The following is a 12521-nucleotide window of genomic DNA, read 5'->3' on the forward strand; positions in this document are numbered from 1 at the left end:
ATGTTAAATGGACATATCACTACATGCAAGGGTGAGACAACTCTTGACATAGAACTGGATCACTCTTGTAAAATTACAGTTCAGTATATGATTGCTCCGAAGCTAGTAAGCGGTTGCCAGATGATACAGGGAATGGATGGCATTGCAAAGCTAGGCGGGGTATCTATAGATAAAAATAGAGGTGTACTCTTTGGAACAAGACAATTGAGAACAGTTGGCGTGATGCTACGTAACAAAGCTAGTCCTGTCAGTCATAATGATGACCAGCAGCCGCCGATAGTTATAGATGATAGAGACTTTAAAGCACAATTTGATGGTCACAAGTGGACAGTTGCTTGGAAGTGGTTAAGTAGAGAGCCTATATTGTTCAATACATGTAGAGAATACGCTATAAATGATGCCGTCAGAGAAGAATATGAAAAACAGGTTATGCAATGGATAGAAAACAGATGGCTGCAGCCACACCGAGAAGCGCTTCATGGACCTGTAACTGGCATTATTCCATTGTTGGCAGCTACACAACCTAATAAAGAGACAAAGGTACGACTTGTAATGGATTATAGCAGAGAACTGAATGGGTATGTCAGCAGTCATCCTGGTTTGGACACCGCAGTATGCCAAGACAAACTCCGCAAGTGGCGTAAGTTAGGCAGTGATGCTTGCATGTTAGACTTAAAGAAAGCATATTTACAACTGCATGTTGATGGTAGTTTGCAGAGATTTCAAGCTGTTATGTTCCATGGAACATTGTATGTCATGACTAGACTAGGTTTTGGTCTCAATGCAGCGCCTAAGATTATGTCAAAAATATTGTCAACAGTGTTGTCACTTGATCCTACGGTTGCTGCTGGTACTGATCATTATATTGATGATATTTTAGTAAATAAGTCAGTAGTGCCAGTCAAAGTTGTGCGCAGCCACTTGTTAAAGTTTGGTCTAGTCACAAAAGAGCCTGTCGATTTACGTGAAGCGCGTGTTCTAGGGCTTCGCGTGACAATCCGTAAAAAAGGTATATGTACATGGCAACGTGACTCAGCTGTGCCAACAGTAGAAAGCATTCGTACAAAAAGAGATTTGCTTTCTGTGTGTGGTAAACTGATTGGTCACTACCCAGTAGCTGGCTGGCTACGAGTCGCATGCAGCTACATGAAGCGGTGTGCTGCTGATGGCAAGTGGGATGATGCAATAGCAAAAGAAGTGCTGCAGATGTTAGATGAAACACTAAATAGGGTAACAAGACATGACCCAGTGCAAGGCAAATGGTCTGTGAATAGAGATGATTGTTGCAAGGTCTGGTGCGATGCGAGCTCTATAGCTATTGGTGTGTGCATAGAAATGGAAGGTAGCATTGTAGAAGATGCATCATGGCTAAGGAAAATTGATGACAGTATGCATATAAATGTAGCTGAACTTGAAGCCGTACTTAAAGAATTAAATCTTGCAATAAAGTGGGGAGTAAAACAAGCTACGATTGTTACTGACTCATTATCAGTGTATAACTGGGTTAATTCCATTATCACAGAAAGCCATCGCCCCAAAGTCAGTGGATTTTCAGAAATGATAGTCAAAAGGCGGCTTGGGGTTATTGCGCAATTGGTAGAAGAATATGGCATCACTCTACAAATGTCCTTAGTCAAGTCAGCGGACAATCGTGCTGATGTTTTAACGACGGTGAACAGAAAGTGGCTGAAACCACTAGTATCATGTGTGGGCGTAGCAGCGGAGGAAGTTTCAAGTATTGATGAAGCAATATATAACATGCATCAAGTTCACCATTTAGGAGTTGACAAGATGAGTTACTTAGCTAATCAGAGGTTTGGTGACAGAGCCTCAAAAGATGTGATTGAAAGGGTTGTGAAAGAGTGTCAAATCTGCAAACAAATTGATCCTTCACCTGTGAGATGGAAGAGAGGAAATTTGGAAGTCAAAAAGGTGTGGCATAGACTTGCTGTTGACATCACACATGTGGGTCGAATACCTTATTTGACCATCTTGGATTGCGGCCCTAGCAGATTTGCAATATGGTTAAAACTGAGAGATGAGACAGCCAACTCTGTAATAGCGCAGTTGGTACGCATATTTGAGGAGCGGAGTCCCCCACAAAAGTTGCTTTCTGACAACGGTCCATGCTTCAAAAGCGCGCAGTTGTCTAGCATCCTAAAAACATGGAACATAAATCATTTATTAAGTTGCGCTTACAGACCATCTGGTAATGGCATTGTTGAACGTAACCATAGGACAATTAAAAGAATGGCTGCGCGTTCAGGAAACGAGGTTAACAGAATGGTGTTTTGGTACAACAATACCCCAAACAGGCGAGGTATTGTACCTTCGCAAATGCTATACTCCTACGCAGTAAGAAATCCTGACGTTGTTGCAGAGCCACAAAGATTTTTACGTGGAGCGTTAAGAAACCCGTACAAAATTGGTGACACAGTATATGTTAAGCCAGTGCATGCTAAATGTACTACTGTATGGGCAAAAGGAACAGTAACTGCGTTGGTATCTGATGTAGTCTTAGAGGTTGATGGCACAAACAGGCTCATTTCAGAAATACGGTTTGCTGATTGTAATGGCGAGGATACGGGCAGTGATAGGGTGTCAAGTGACAATGCTGTGGAAGTTGAATTTGATTTTGATAATCTCAACATCTGTAAAAATGACAATAGTTCCGCAGACTCAGATACTGAGAGTGACAGTGATCATGACAACGAAAATACTGCAGTGGGTAATACCCGACCAATTAGAGACAGGCGACCTCCAGAAAGATATGGAGAATTTTATGAACACTAGAGCCATGTTTGGGTTGTGACGATTTGTATTGTCAGTTCAGATATACATGTATGTTATGCTAGTATGTAATCTATTAATATTTTCTGATTACCCCGGTTGTGATTTATAAATCAAGGGGTGATGTAGTTTGCATCGTATTATGTAATGTATTATGTAACACCCTCGTTGTCATGTAGCTAGAACTAATCCCTCAAGCCAGCATTGATGAAAATACATGCATATTGTCAAGGTGTACATTTTGTGATTGCTCTAATAAACCACACTCTCCTCACTCCCAACGCTGCCCTGGTGTTTTATGGTCTTGTATACACAGGTTATTATGTTGGTTGTATAGTTATCACCACACTAATTCAGTAAGGGTTGATTAGTGTTCAAATTTGGACAAATGCTATTGATATTTGGATGGTACGAGGTAAAAGTGCACTGAGCAGAGCGAGTGATTCAGAGGTCAAAACTTATATTGTTTATGCTAACTACGCTTGGCTGACTCCACTGGTGTTTGTTATCTTAGTTCATGTTCTTAACTCGCAAACTGTATAAATACTTTATCCAGTATTTATTAATAATATCTGTCTAATATACAGTGGTTGGACTCGTCTTCTCTTGTTCACTGGCCCTATATAGTTATATATTTTGTTAAACGCAGCGCTCTGTATATCTGCAGCAGTCAAGGTTGTTGACAGCTGATGACAAAAGATAAACGCAAAAAAGATGATAGCTATGATAAAACTTCCAATAGTTTTCGACTTTCGCTGGATTCTCTTATTATTTGACTCACTTCTAATTGTAAATGCAATATATGTTATATTACATGGCTTTCTTACCTGCAAGGGGTTATTCTTGTTGTCGTGCAGTTTGTTACTCTAAAAAACATGAGCAAATTAGAGTCAGCCATTACTTCTTTAGGAAACAGTTAATCTATGACTGGGGAAGTAGCCTGATAACACGGTGAGCCAGTCTGAAGGATTGACATTAAATTTTATAGAGCTGACAACTCATCGTAGTATCAAAAGCTAACAACATCATTTACCCAATCAAATTATTTTGTTAAACTTCATACATTTATTTTTAGTATAACAGATTATATTACTACAATCCTCTATTTTACTATGATTTATGTTTGTTTTGTCATTCTACCTTATATCTACCTCAATTTCACAATTCTAGCACTATGTTACTAAATACACGTATATTAATAAACAGAGTTTGTTTTCTTTTCCTGTTTGTATCTGCATTGGGGCTTCTTGTGGCTTTTAACTATTACTATATGTTCATGACACAGCTAATCTGCAAGTTTGAGTCATTCACAAGATGGAAATAGCAAACAAATTCACCAGTCAAGTGAGTTTTGTTACTCGCAAATTTTTGTCTAATTTCCAATGCCGACGAAAGATGAAAATGGTACTTGCGAATGATGCGCATAAAATTTCTGTGTAAGCAATTACAATTGAAAAATTTTTAACATTTCAGTCATTCATATTTTGATTTGAGCTCTTCTAAATTTGCTGATATAACCTCTGGCTTACAAATATTTCTCTTTGTTAACAAAGCGTCGGTATTATTCAGCAACATGCGAATGTTCATTGAAACAGTTATAGTATGGTAGCTCAATGTGTGCACAACTCCAAATTTGCATCATTCATGTCATGGAAACATACTACATAAGATTCAATGGATTATTTGCCCAAACACTGCCAACATCTGCTAATCTTTTTGGATCCGGCTTTTGTGGCAATCTCAAGCATCCCAATTCTTGCACAAAAAAAGAAACAGATTTTTTAGCTCGATTTCATTTAGCGGAACATATTCGTTTTAATAGGGCAAAAAAGACACAGTTATGCTAAAAAAACGCTATGTGGCCGCGTCCTTCAAAATAGCTAAATAGGTCCTGAGAGTAGAAAGTCGATTTCCTCCTAAAATATTTTATCAAATTTGGTAATGGACAAAGTTTTGTCACTATCTCATAGTGATTATTTCATTACGTGATTTCATCTGACATAATAAAGTACCATTTGTGTAAAATATACTTTATTATATTTTATTATGGTATATTTTATTATTTATTACTTCCTTGTTTTATTATATAAATTGTTATATCTTATCATATTGTATTATATTGATTCATATTATAATGTAGTGTGTTATATCCTAATGTAAAATATAATACTGTGTTGTATTACATTGTCATACACAGATAAAATGTGATTTGAGTTAAATATCAAAGCAGGTGAAAGCAGGACTTTAGTTTTTTCTTCATCTGAACATAATTTCATGCTGTTGCCGGCTGTACCTGAGCACTCATTAATACGCCAAGTTGTTTGAGCCAGTCTTTATAAAAAATTCCAGTTCACCATAATTTACATTCAGAATTTAAGTAAGGTGAATAAATTTTTTTGCACTCCCCACATCGATGTTTGTTAGTCAATACGTTTTAAAGTACATGCGTCTCTTTCTTTTGCGTTTTCTCTATTTTTTCTCTCTCTTTCTCTCGTTCTCTCAATTCTCACTCTCTCATTTGTTCACTCTCTCACTCTTTCACTCTTTCACTTTCTCACCCTCTCACACTCTCTCTCTCAGATTTTCAATCAGCATGAGTGCAAGCACTCATCTGCCATGGGTTTGTGTTATCCCACGACCAAACGAACGGAGCGAAGTGTGGGAGTTTTTATGATAAATGCATGTGCACACAACTTACGAAAATTATTCATCAACAATGAGACGAACCCTCGTCAAGAAATTTCATCAACAAATTTAAGCATCATTATGTAAAGTCGTTAAAGTATAATAACGATACAAAACACATTTAAACCTATTTAAATATGTTGCCAAGTCTTTGTAAACCGTCAGTATTATCTTAAAACTTACCCATCTGATCGGATTATACACAAATAGACAGATTAATTTCAACGAAAATCGCCACAAAACACTTGAAAAGCTTGGTTTAATAAAAGTTAAGACCGAAAATTAAAACGCCGAGAAACAGATAATAGAACGATTAAGTCTTGCGCATTTCACGAAAAAATAACGTTCACTTTTCACCAGTCTATAACATTGCCGAATTGCCGAAGGTTTTGGCAATTAACATAGGAGTACAGAAATCGTTTCATTTTTGCCGATTTCAATTTTTTCATTTTCATTTGCTGACACATTTGAATACTTTCCCATTCTAACTGACGTCCAACGCAGTATAAGTAAAGCAAATGACGATGATATTTTTTAATTTTTCTTATGAGATTATTACAATAATTAATTATAAGTTTGGATGACTACAGAACAATGACTACGTAGTACAGAATTTCTAAAAATCTAACGCAGTGTAAGTAAAGGCATGACGATGATATTTTTTCTAACGGTTCTAATGAGACTATTGCAATAATTAATTATAAGTTTGGATGACTACAGGACAATGACTACGTAGTACAGATTTTCTAAAAATCTATATAAATATCACAACTTCGTGATATTGTTAGCTATGCCGTTTTGAAATGTAAACAAAATTGTGCATTGGTTTTTTATTATTACTATATAAATAATATTGGTTATTCTAATAATATCAGTGCATTTTACTTCTAATATTGGCCAATATTGCATTTCTTTTTTTGCAGGAGGAGAGATATAAACATATAATATTTTCCTTTCATTATGGCTGTTTGTTGTATATAATAACACCCAGTACTTTACAGCTACCATTGCAGTTATCCTATTTGACTGCTAATATTGCATTTCTCAACCATCAGTACCCCTTTCTTTTTCCAATATCACTTTGGTCATGGGCTGTATGACAGTGGAATTTCTAGTCTGTTAAAATTTCTATAAATTAAAAATATTTTATAGCTGTAAAAATAACTTTTATCATTGCTACCACTTCAAAGATCTGAAATCTAATAATTAAATTAATTAAACTAATTTTAGCTGTTCAACTTGGTTATCTTGAAACACCGCTTACCTCACCTTACATTGCATTCTGGTTGATGTGGTAGAGATCAGCGCTTAATAATATCGCTAAAGAATACAAGCAACTTTTGAATATTTTGTGCTTGCTGGCTTGTAATAAAACTTTCCTACATAATTAATTGCTTTAAGGACTTCAAGTAGTTATTGTCATAATGTATATTATGAAGCAGAAAGAAATAAGTGAATGAATTATGTTTCTTGGGGTTGTGAAAATGGATAACAGGAATTTTCCTATTGGCCATTTTTAGATAAAAAAATTGATTAGAATTTTTTTGTTATGGGTATTTTATTTAAAAGCAGCAAATTTTCACTTTCTTGAAGTCATATCAATTAGTTGAAATTTACACCATATTTAGCTACAAGAAGAAAAATTCCCAAGGTGTGAATCAGTCACTTGATGATGTATATAAATAACTTTGTAGTAGTTTTTGTTTACAAATTGATAGTCCATGTAAAAATTACTATATATTTCTAAAAAAAACATATTTTGGCCTTCAACTTCAAAGACTGTGCTTAACAATATATAATTATGAAATGGATACACTTGGGCCTGTCTAACAAGCCATATAGTTCACAGTTTTTAGTTAACTAGTCATGAAGCTGCAAGACTTACAAACCTCTGCAAAAACACTCAATAAACTTTAACCGTTTCAGTAATATTGTAAAGGAATTTATATTATAGAATATTAGAATAAAGAATATTAAAATAAAGAATATTAGAATAAAGGAATATTATCTTTTAGAAAGCTCACTATTTACATATGTCACGCTTACTTATTACTTGACATGCATTACTGGATTAAACCAGTCATAACTTGAATAAAGCAGCTACAACTGGCTTAAACTGGTTATTGCAGCACGCATTGATCTCCTATGAATATTAAATTTCTATAGTAGTTAACTGTGGTTGTCCAGGTATTTTATTCATGCTGTAGAGAAAAAAATTAGTGCCTATCAATGTATACTGACTTATATTTTACAGTGAGATGTACTAGTTTACCATTAAGTGTAGATACTGGATATTGTAGGGTTAAAAAAAATATCAAAAGCACTTTTCTTTTTTTATGAAACACCCTCATGTGAAAGATCAATCAATTAGTCTATTTGCTTAAATAGAAACGCCAAGATTTTTTAAAAATCTGTTTCAAAAATACCAACTGGAAAACATTGGTTTTGTGTTGTCATTGTTTGTTGAATCAGAGAAGTGCAAATCAGACAAGATATCCTATTCAAGGGGTTAGAATTTTAAAGACGGATATTTCATTAGATTTTGATTGGCTATGCAGCTTATAATCACAGTCACAACACTATTAGTAGTTGTTGGTAAACAGATATGAATAAATTCAGTGCTTACTAGCAGGACAATTCATGCATAAAACCTCCAAATGTGGATCAACTCCTTGAAGTATGTGTTTTATTTAAGCTATTTATCTTTGCAAAGATAATTCAGCAGCAATTCTGCAAATATTTAGCCATGAGCAGTGATGTCATAGCAGATTATCTTGCACAAATGTAACTTTTCATAGGGGCTAAAAAGGTTTTGGTTGCTACAGAATGTTAGATAGCTTTCTATCTTCTTGGCAGTGGCTTTTTAGCTATCGGTTTTAGAGCTGAGGCCTTTTAGCTTTACAGCAATTGCTTTCTAACATTTTAGCAGTGCATTCAATATTTTTAGCATCATATCAGGAGCTTTTTAGTATCAAACTGATTTATTCCTAGCCTTCTACCTTTCAAGCTTTATAGTTGTGGTTTTTTGGCTTTTCGGCAGTAGCTTTTAGAGAATCTAGCAATGCAAAACAAAACTTGATGCAAAAATGCTCAAAAAGACAAAAAGTGTATTAAAAGATGCCCATATGCCTAGTCATAAAAAATGCTCATCAAATACTAGAAGTCAACTTACAAATTAAAATCACTTTATTGACACGCTATAGAGAAAATTGCTGCTGAGTGAACTCTTAGCATAGCCATTAAACTGCTTCACAAAATTATAAGTTCTACTTATCACTTCATTAGTACTAAAAACATTACAGCAAAAACTTTGTTACAAAAAAGAAGCTGTGATAAATTAAATCTGAAAAATCATAAAATAGATCTCAGATGATAGCAAAAAAAGTACAAGCCAAAACTTTTTTATAATAACTGTTAGAACATAATGGTGAGATGAAATTCAAGTCTAAGTTTAGTTGCTGGAAAATTTAGCTTTTAGTCCTATGAGCTACAAGTTCTAAGGAATTGCTAGGCTTTTGAGAACTGCAAAGTAGTTGCCTGGTATGTCTTTCAGACTCCTCCATTGCTCCACTTGGTCTAGCCAGGCTTGTTGTCAGAGAAAGTAATGAATTTTTCAACTTGTTGATGTTTTTCAGAGTCACAAACTGTAGGAGTACCAGGATTACTCCTTGAAGAGTTAGAAAAATGTTTAGTAATCGGTATAAAATTTTACTGTCAACATTTGGGTTTACATTTAACGGCAAGAGAATCCAATAAAAGCCAAATACAATTTGAAGTTTTATTACAGCTAGTACTTTTTTCCGAGTCCTTTGCTTATCGTTTGCTGTGACTTTGTTGCCAGCTTGAACAATTTTTATTATTGCTGATATACAGAGCACTGCATTTACCAAGATATAAAAATATATAGGACCTGTAAACAAAAGAAGACGAGTCCAACCACTAGGTATAAGGCAAAAACTGTCTGTAAATACAGGGTAGAAGATATCTACCTTCACCGAGTGAAGAATATGTGCAAGAATAACAAACACTACTGGAGTCAGCCAAGCGTAGGCAGCATAGCCAATATAAGTTTTCACCCCTGAATCACTCGCTTTCCTCAGTGTACTTATACCTCGTACCATCCAAATACCAATAGCATTTGTCCAGACTTGAACACTGATTAACAAATACTGATTCAGTGTAGCAATCACTCTACAACCATTAAAAGAACCAGTGTATACAAGACAGTAACAGATCAGAGCGGCAGCAAGAGTGATGAGAGAGCTGATCACAAAGTTTCCTGTAACAGACATCTTAGCCTTGACAAAATAATAAGTTGTGTAACCTATGATTGACACCACAGAGAGAGCTGAAAAGACGTAGTTATATGTGTATAAACCAAATTCCAGCTCGACATAGTTTGTACAAACTCTTAACTCCGCTCCTCTCAAAAGAAAGTCTTTATATTCAATATTGTTGCTGACATCGTATAAGCTATTTCCATTACACACCAACCACTCTTGCCGAGACTCGTTTACTAGAGAGTACTCTGAGCAACTACGCAAAGGTTTGTTCGTAAAAGTGGCAAAGACTTGCTCAAATCCATCGATTGAAATTTTGTCTAAACGAATAGAAAAATTAAACTTTGAAGGCGAGTATGAAACAGCTACTGCATTTAGCAAAGATATCTTGGGCGTTCGAATATAGCTTGAAGCACTTGATGCCCTGGCATCAAACATAACACCACTGATACAAACATCAGAAATTAAGGAACGACTGCATCGAGTTAAGGATCTGGGTGCACAGTGAATACTCGGAAAAGAAAGCGTAAGATCTTGTTTAAATTCATAGTCATATACCCGAACACAGTTTGATGGATTACTAAAATATTCCATACATTGTTGAGAAGTTCGATTTTCTGACAATGGAGTGTAGAAAAATTTATTTCCACATTTCGTAATTCCGTAAGACGACAACTCAAATTTTTCCATAGTATAGTTGTTGTTCAAACAGTTAGTGTTGCTGTAGTAAGGTAGTGGGAGACAGTCACCACTTTCTAAGTTTAAAATAGACTGACAGTCACATTGTTTAAGTTGTGAACTAATAGTGGTACATGTGTCCCAACCCGTCGTATAGTCACTGTAAAGTAGAGCTGAGTCTGAGTCTAGTCTACAAGATCTCCCATTTAAGTCTATTCTGTATACAAGGAGAAACTTATTCACCTCTGACTCATATTGCATGTACAAGTCACGATCTTCATTAGAGATCTCAAAGCTGCGTTTAGTATGGCAGCCCAACCAAGCCATTCTATGGCAGTTTGCACAGTAACTGTTTCGATATTTAGAAGCTTGTGTGTTTATTTTATAGTTGACTGTACCAGCCTTCAGGTAAGTGCTTCGATGAGAAGAATATGAGAAGGTATAATCTCGAGAGAGAGTATTGTTTTTAATGAACCTCCTTGAAAAACAAACGATGCCGGAGAATTCTCACACTTATCAGAAATCACCCAGTCTTTAGTATGTGGAGGGCAGGTAGATATGTATTCTTTTGCATCATAACTGCATCTGCGGACAGCCGGTACATCTTTAGGTTGTAGATACTGCTTAACTTTACATCTAAAATTTATGACAATTGTAAAGTGACAAAACGAAAAATAGTCAAATAAGTTACACCTCTGCTTGCAGTAGTGAGGAGTCTCATTCATTCTTTACTAATCACAGTGCACCGTTTCTCACCTGTCTGAATTTAAGGCTTGTATTAGAGTGTCTAAAGTTGGATCATTTCTGAAAACATCTGCAAAACTCCTGTCAATTGGCTCAAATATGTTCAGAAGATATGAGCAATTTTCATTAGCCACCTCATAACAACCAATGTCGATAGTCCAGAACTTGATATTTCTGATGTCATGGCATTGCGCACAGTACCAGTTGGCATATCTGTAATAGTTTAAACTGCTGTAAGTTGATTCCTTCTACACATGTCAGATACATTGAAAGTAAAAACAAAAATACCTATATGAAAACTAACAACAAAGCATTAGGATAAAATGGCACAACAAGGTTTGTAGCTACACACATTGTCATGACTCCTTTATCAGCTAGATTGATCCAAATTTCTGCTGGTTCTCTTAAAAATATAGTCAGCCAATTTTAGCACTCCATAATAACTTTCAGCGGTCACTTGACTCCAAGAAAGTTGAATTGACTGCTCTAAAATTAAGTTAAATATTAAAATTTCCCTAAAACCAAACACAAAATCAGCTTATTAGCAAGTAATAACTTAGTGACTATCTGTGACTGTCAGCGACTCACCTGATTCCTGTATTAAGATCTGTAACTGGAATCTTCAAATGAGTCAGCTTCTTTTGAGAAGGTTCCTCACATTGTTTTCTAGTTTCATTTTTTTCATATCCGCTAGGGCATCGGTTTACTTCCATTATTCCCCATGGTATATCACTAGGATTCCATCTTCCCATCAGCTCTGAAACATCTTCTTTGCAGTGAAATGTGTTGTCTGGTAACTTGGTTTCCGCTGTAGCCCAATATGGTGAATCCTCGCAGCAATCATTGTAGTAGATACATTGTTTATCACAGAAACAGTTGAGTTCATGAGTTTGTAGTAGTCCTAGTTCAATTGACTTACACTGACTTTGATAGGCACAGATGAAATGTGAGTGCCAAGGTAAGTCATTATTCTCTAGTACTGATTCATTACCGATTACAAGCGTTTTAGATCTGATGCATTGTAGTGAATGAAGATCTAGAAAGGAGTTTTTTCCACATCCTGGAGGCAAGCAATCAAAAGTAGCACCGATTAAAAACCGATCACAGACTTTGCGAAAGGGACTGAAACATGACCCTGATTTAAGATTCCAAATAGGTTCTGAGGTATTTTTGAGATTTGGAACAGTAGATGTTAACCATTCTTCACAAAAACTCTGATCAGTTTGTGCAAACAGAGAGCATGAAAGATCTATATCATTAGTGAAGTTTGCGAAAGTAAAAATGGAAAACTCGGAGTCATTGTTCCACAAGGTTGGACGCAACATTGCAACAATTTCGATTTCT

At 35.6% G+C, this 12521-nt stretch overlaps 2 protein-coding genes across 2 annotated transcripts; one reads left to right on the forward strand and one right to left on the reverse strand.

The window, feature by feature from the left end:
- LOC137407787 (uncharacterized) lies at window positions 1-2793 on the forward strand. Its single transcript, XM_068094169.1, has one exon. The coding sequence runs from the start codon at window positions 1-3 to the stop codon at window positions 2791-2793; it is 2793 nt and encodes a 930-aa protein (XP_067950270.1).
- Window positions 2794-8942: 6149 nt separating this feature from the next.
- LOC137407788 (uncharacterized) lies at window positions 8943-10760 on the reverse strand. Its single transcript, XM_068094170.1, has one exon. The coding sequence runs from the start codon at window positions 10758-10760 to the stop codon at window positions 8943-8945; it is 1818 nt and encodes a 605-aa protein (XP_067950271.1).
- Window positions 10761-12521: the final 1761 nt, after the last annotated feature.

Source organism: Watersipora subatra, chromosome 11 (assembly GCF_963576615.1).
Source record: "Watersipora subatra chromosome 11, tzWatSuba1.1, whole genome shotgun sequence".
NCBI lineage: Eukaryota > Metazoa > Bryozoa > Gymnolaemata > Cheilostomatida > Watersiporidae > Watersipora > Watersipora subatra.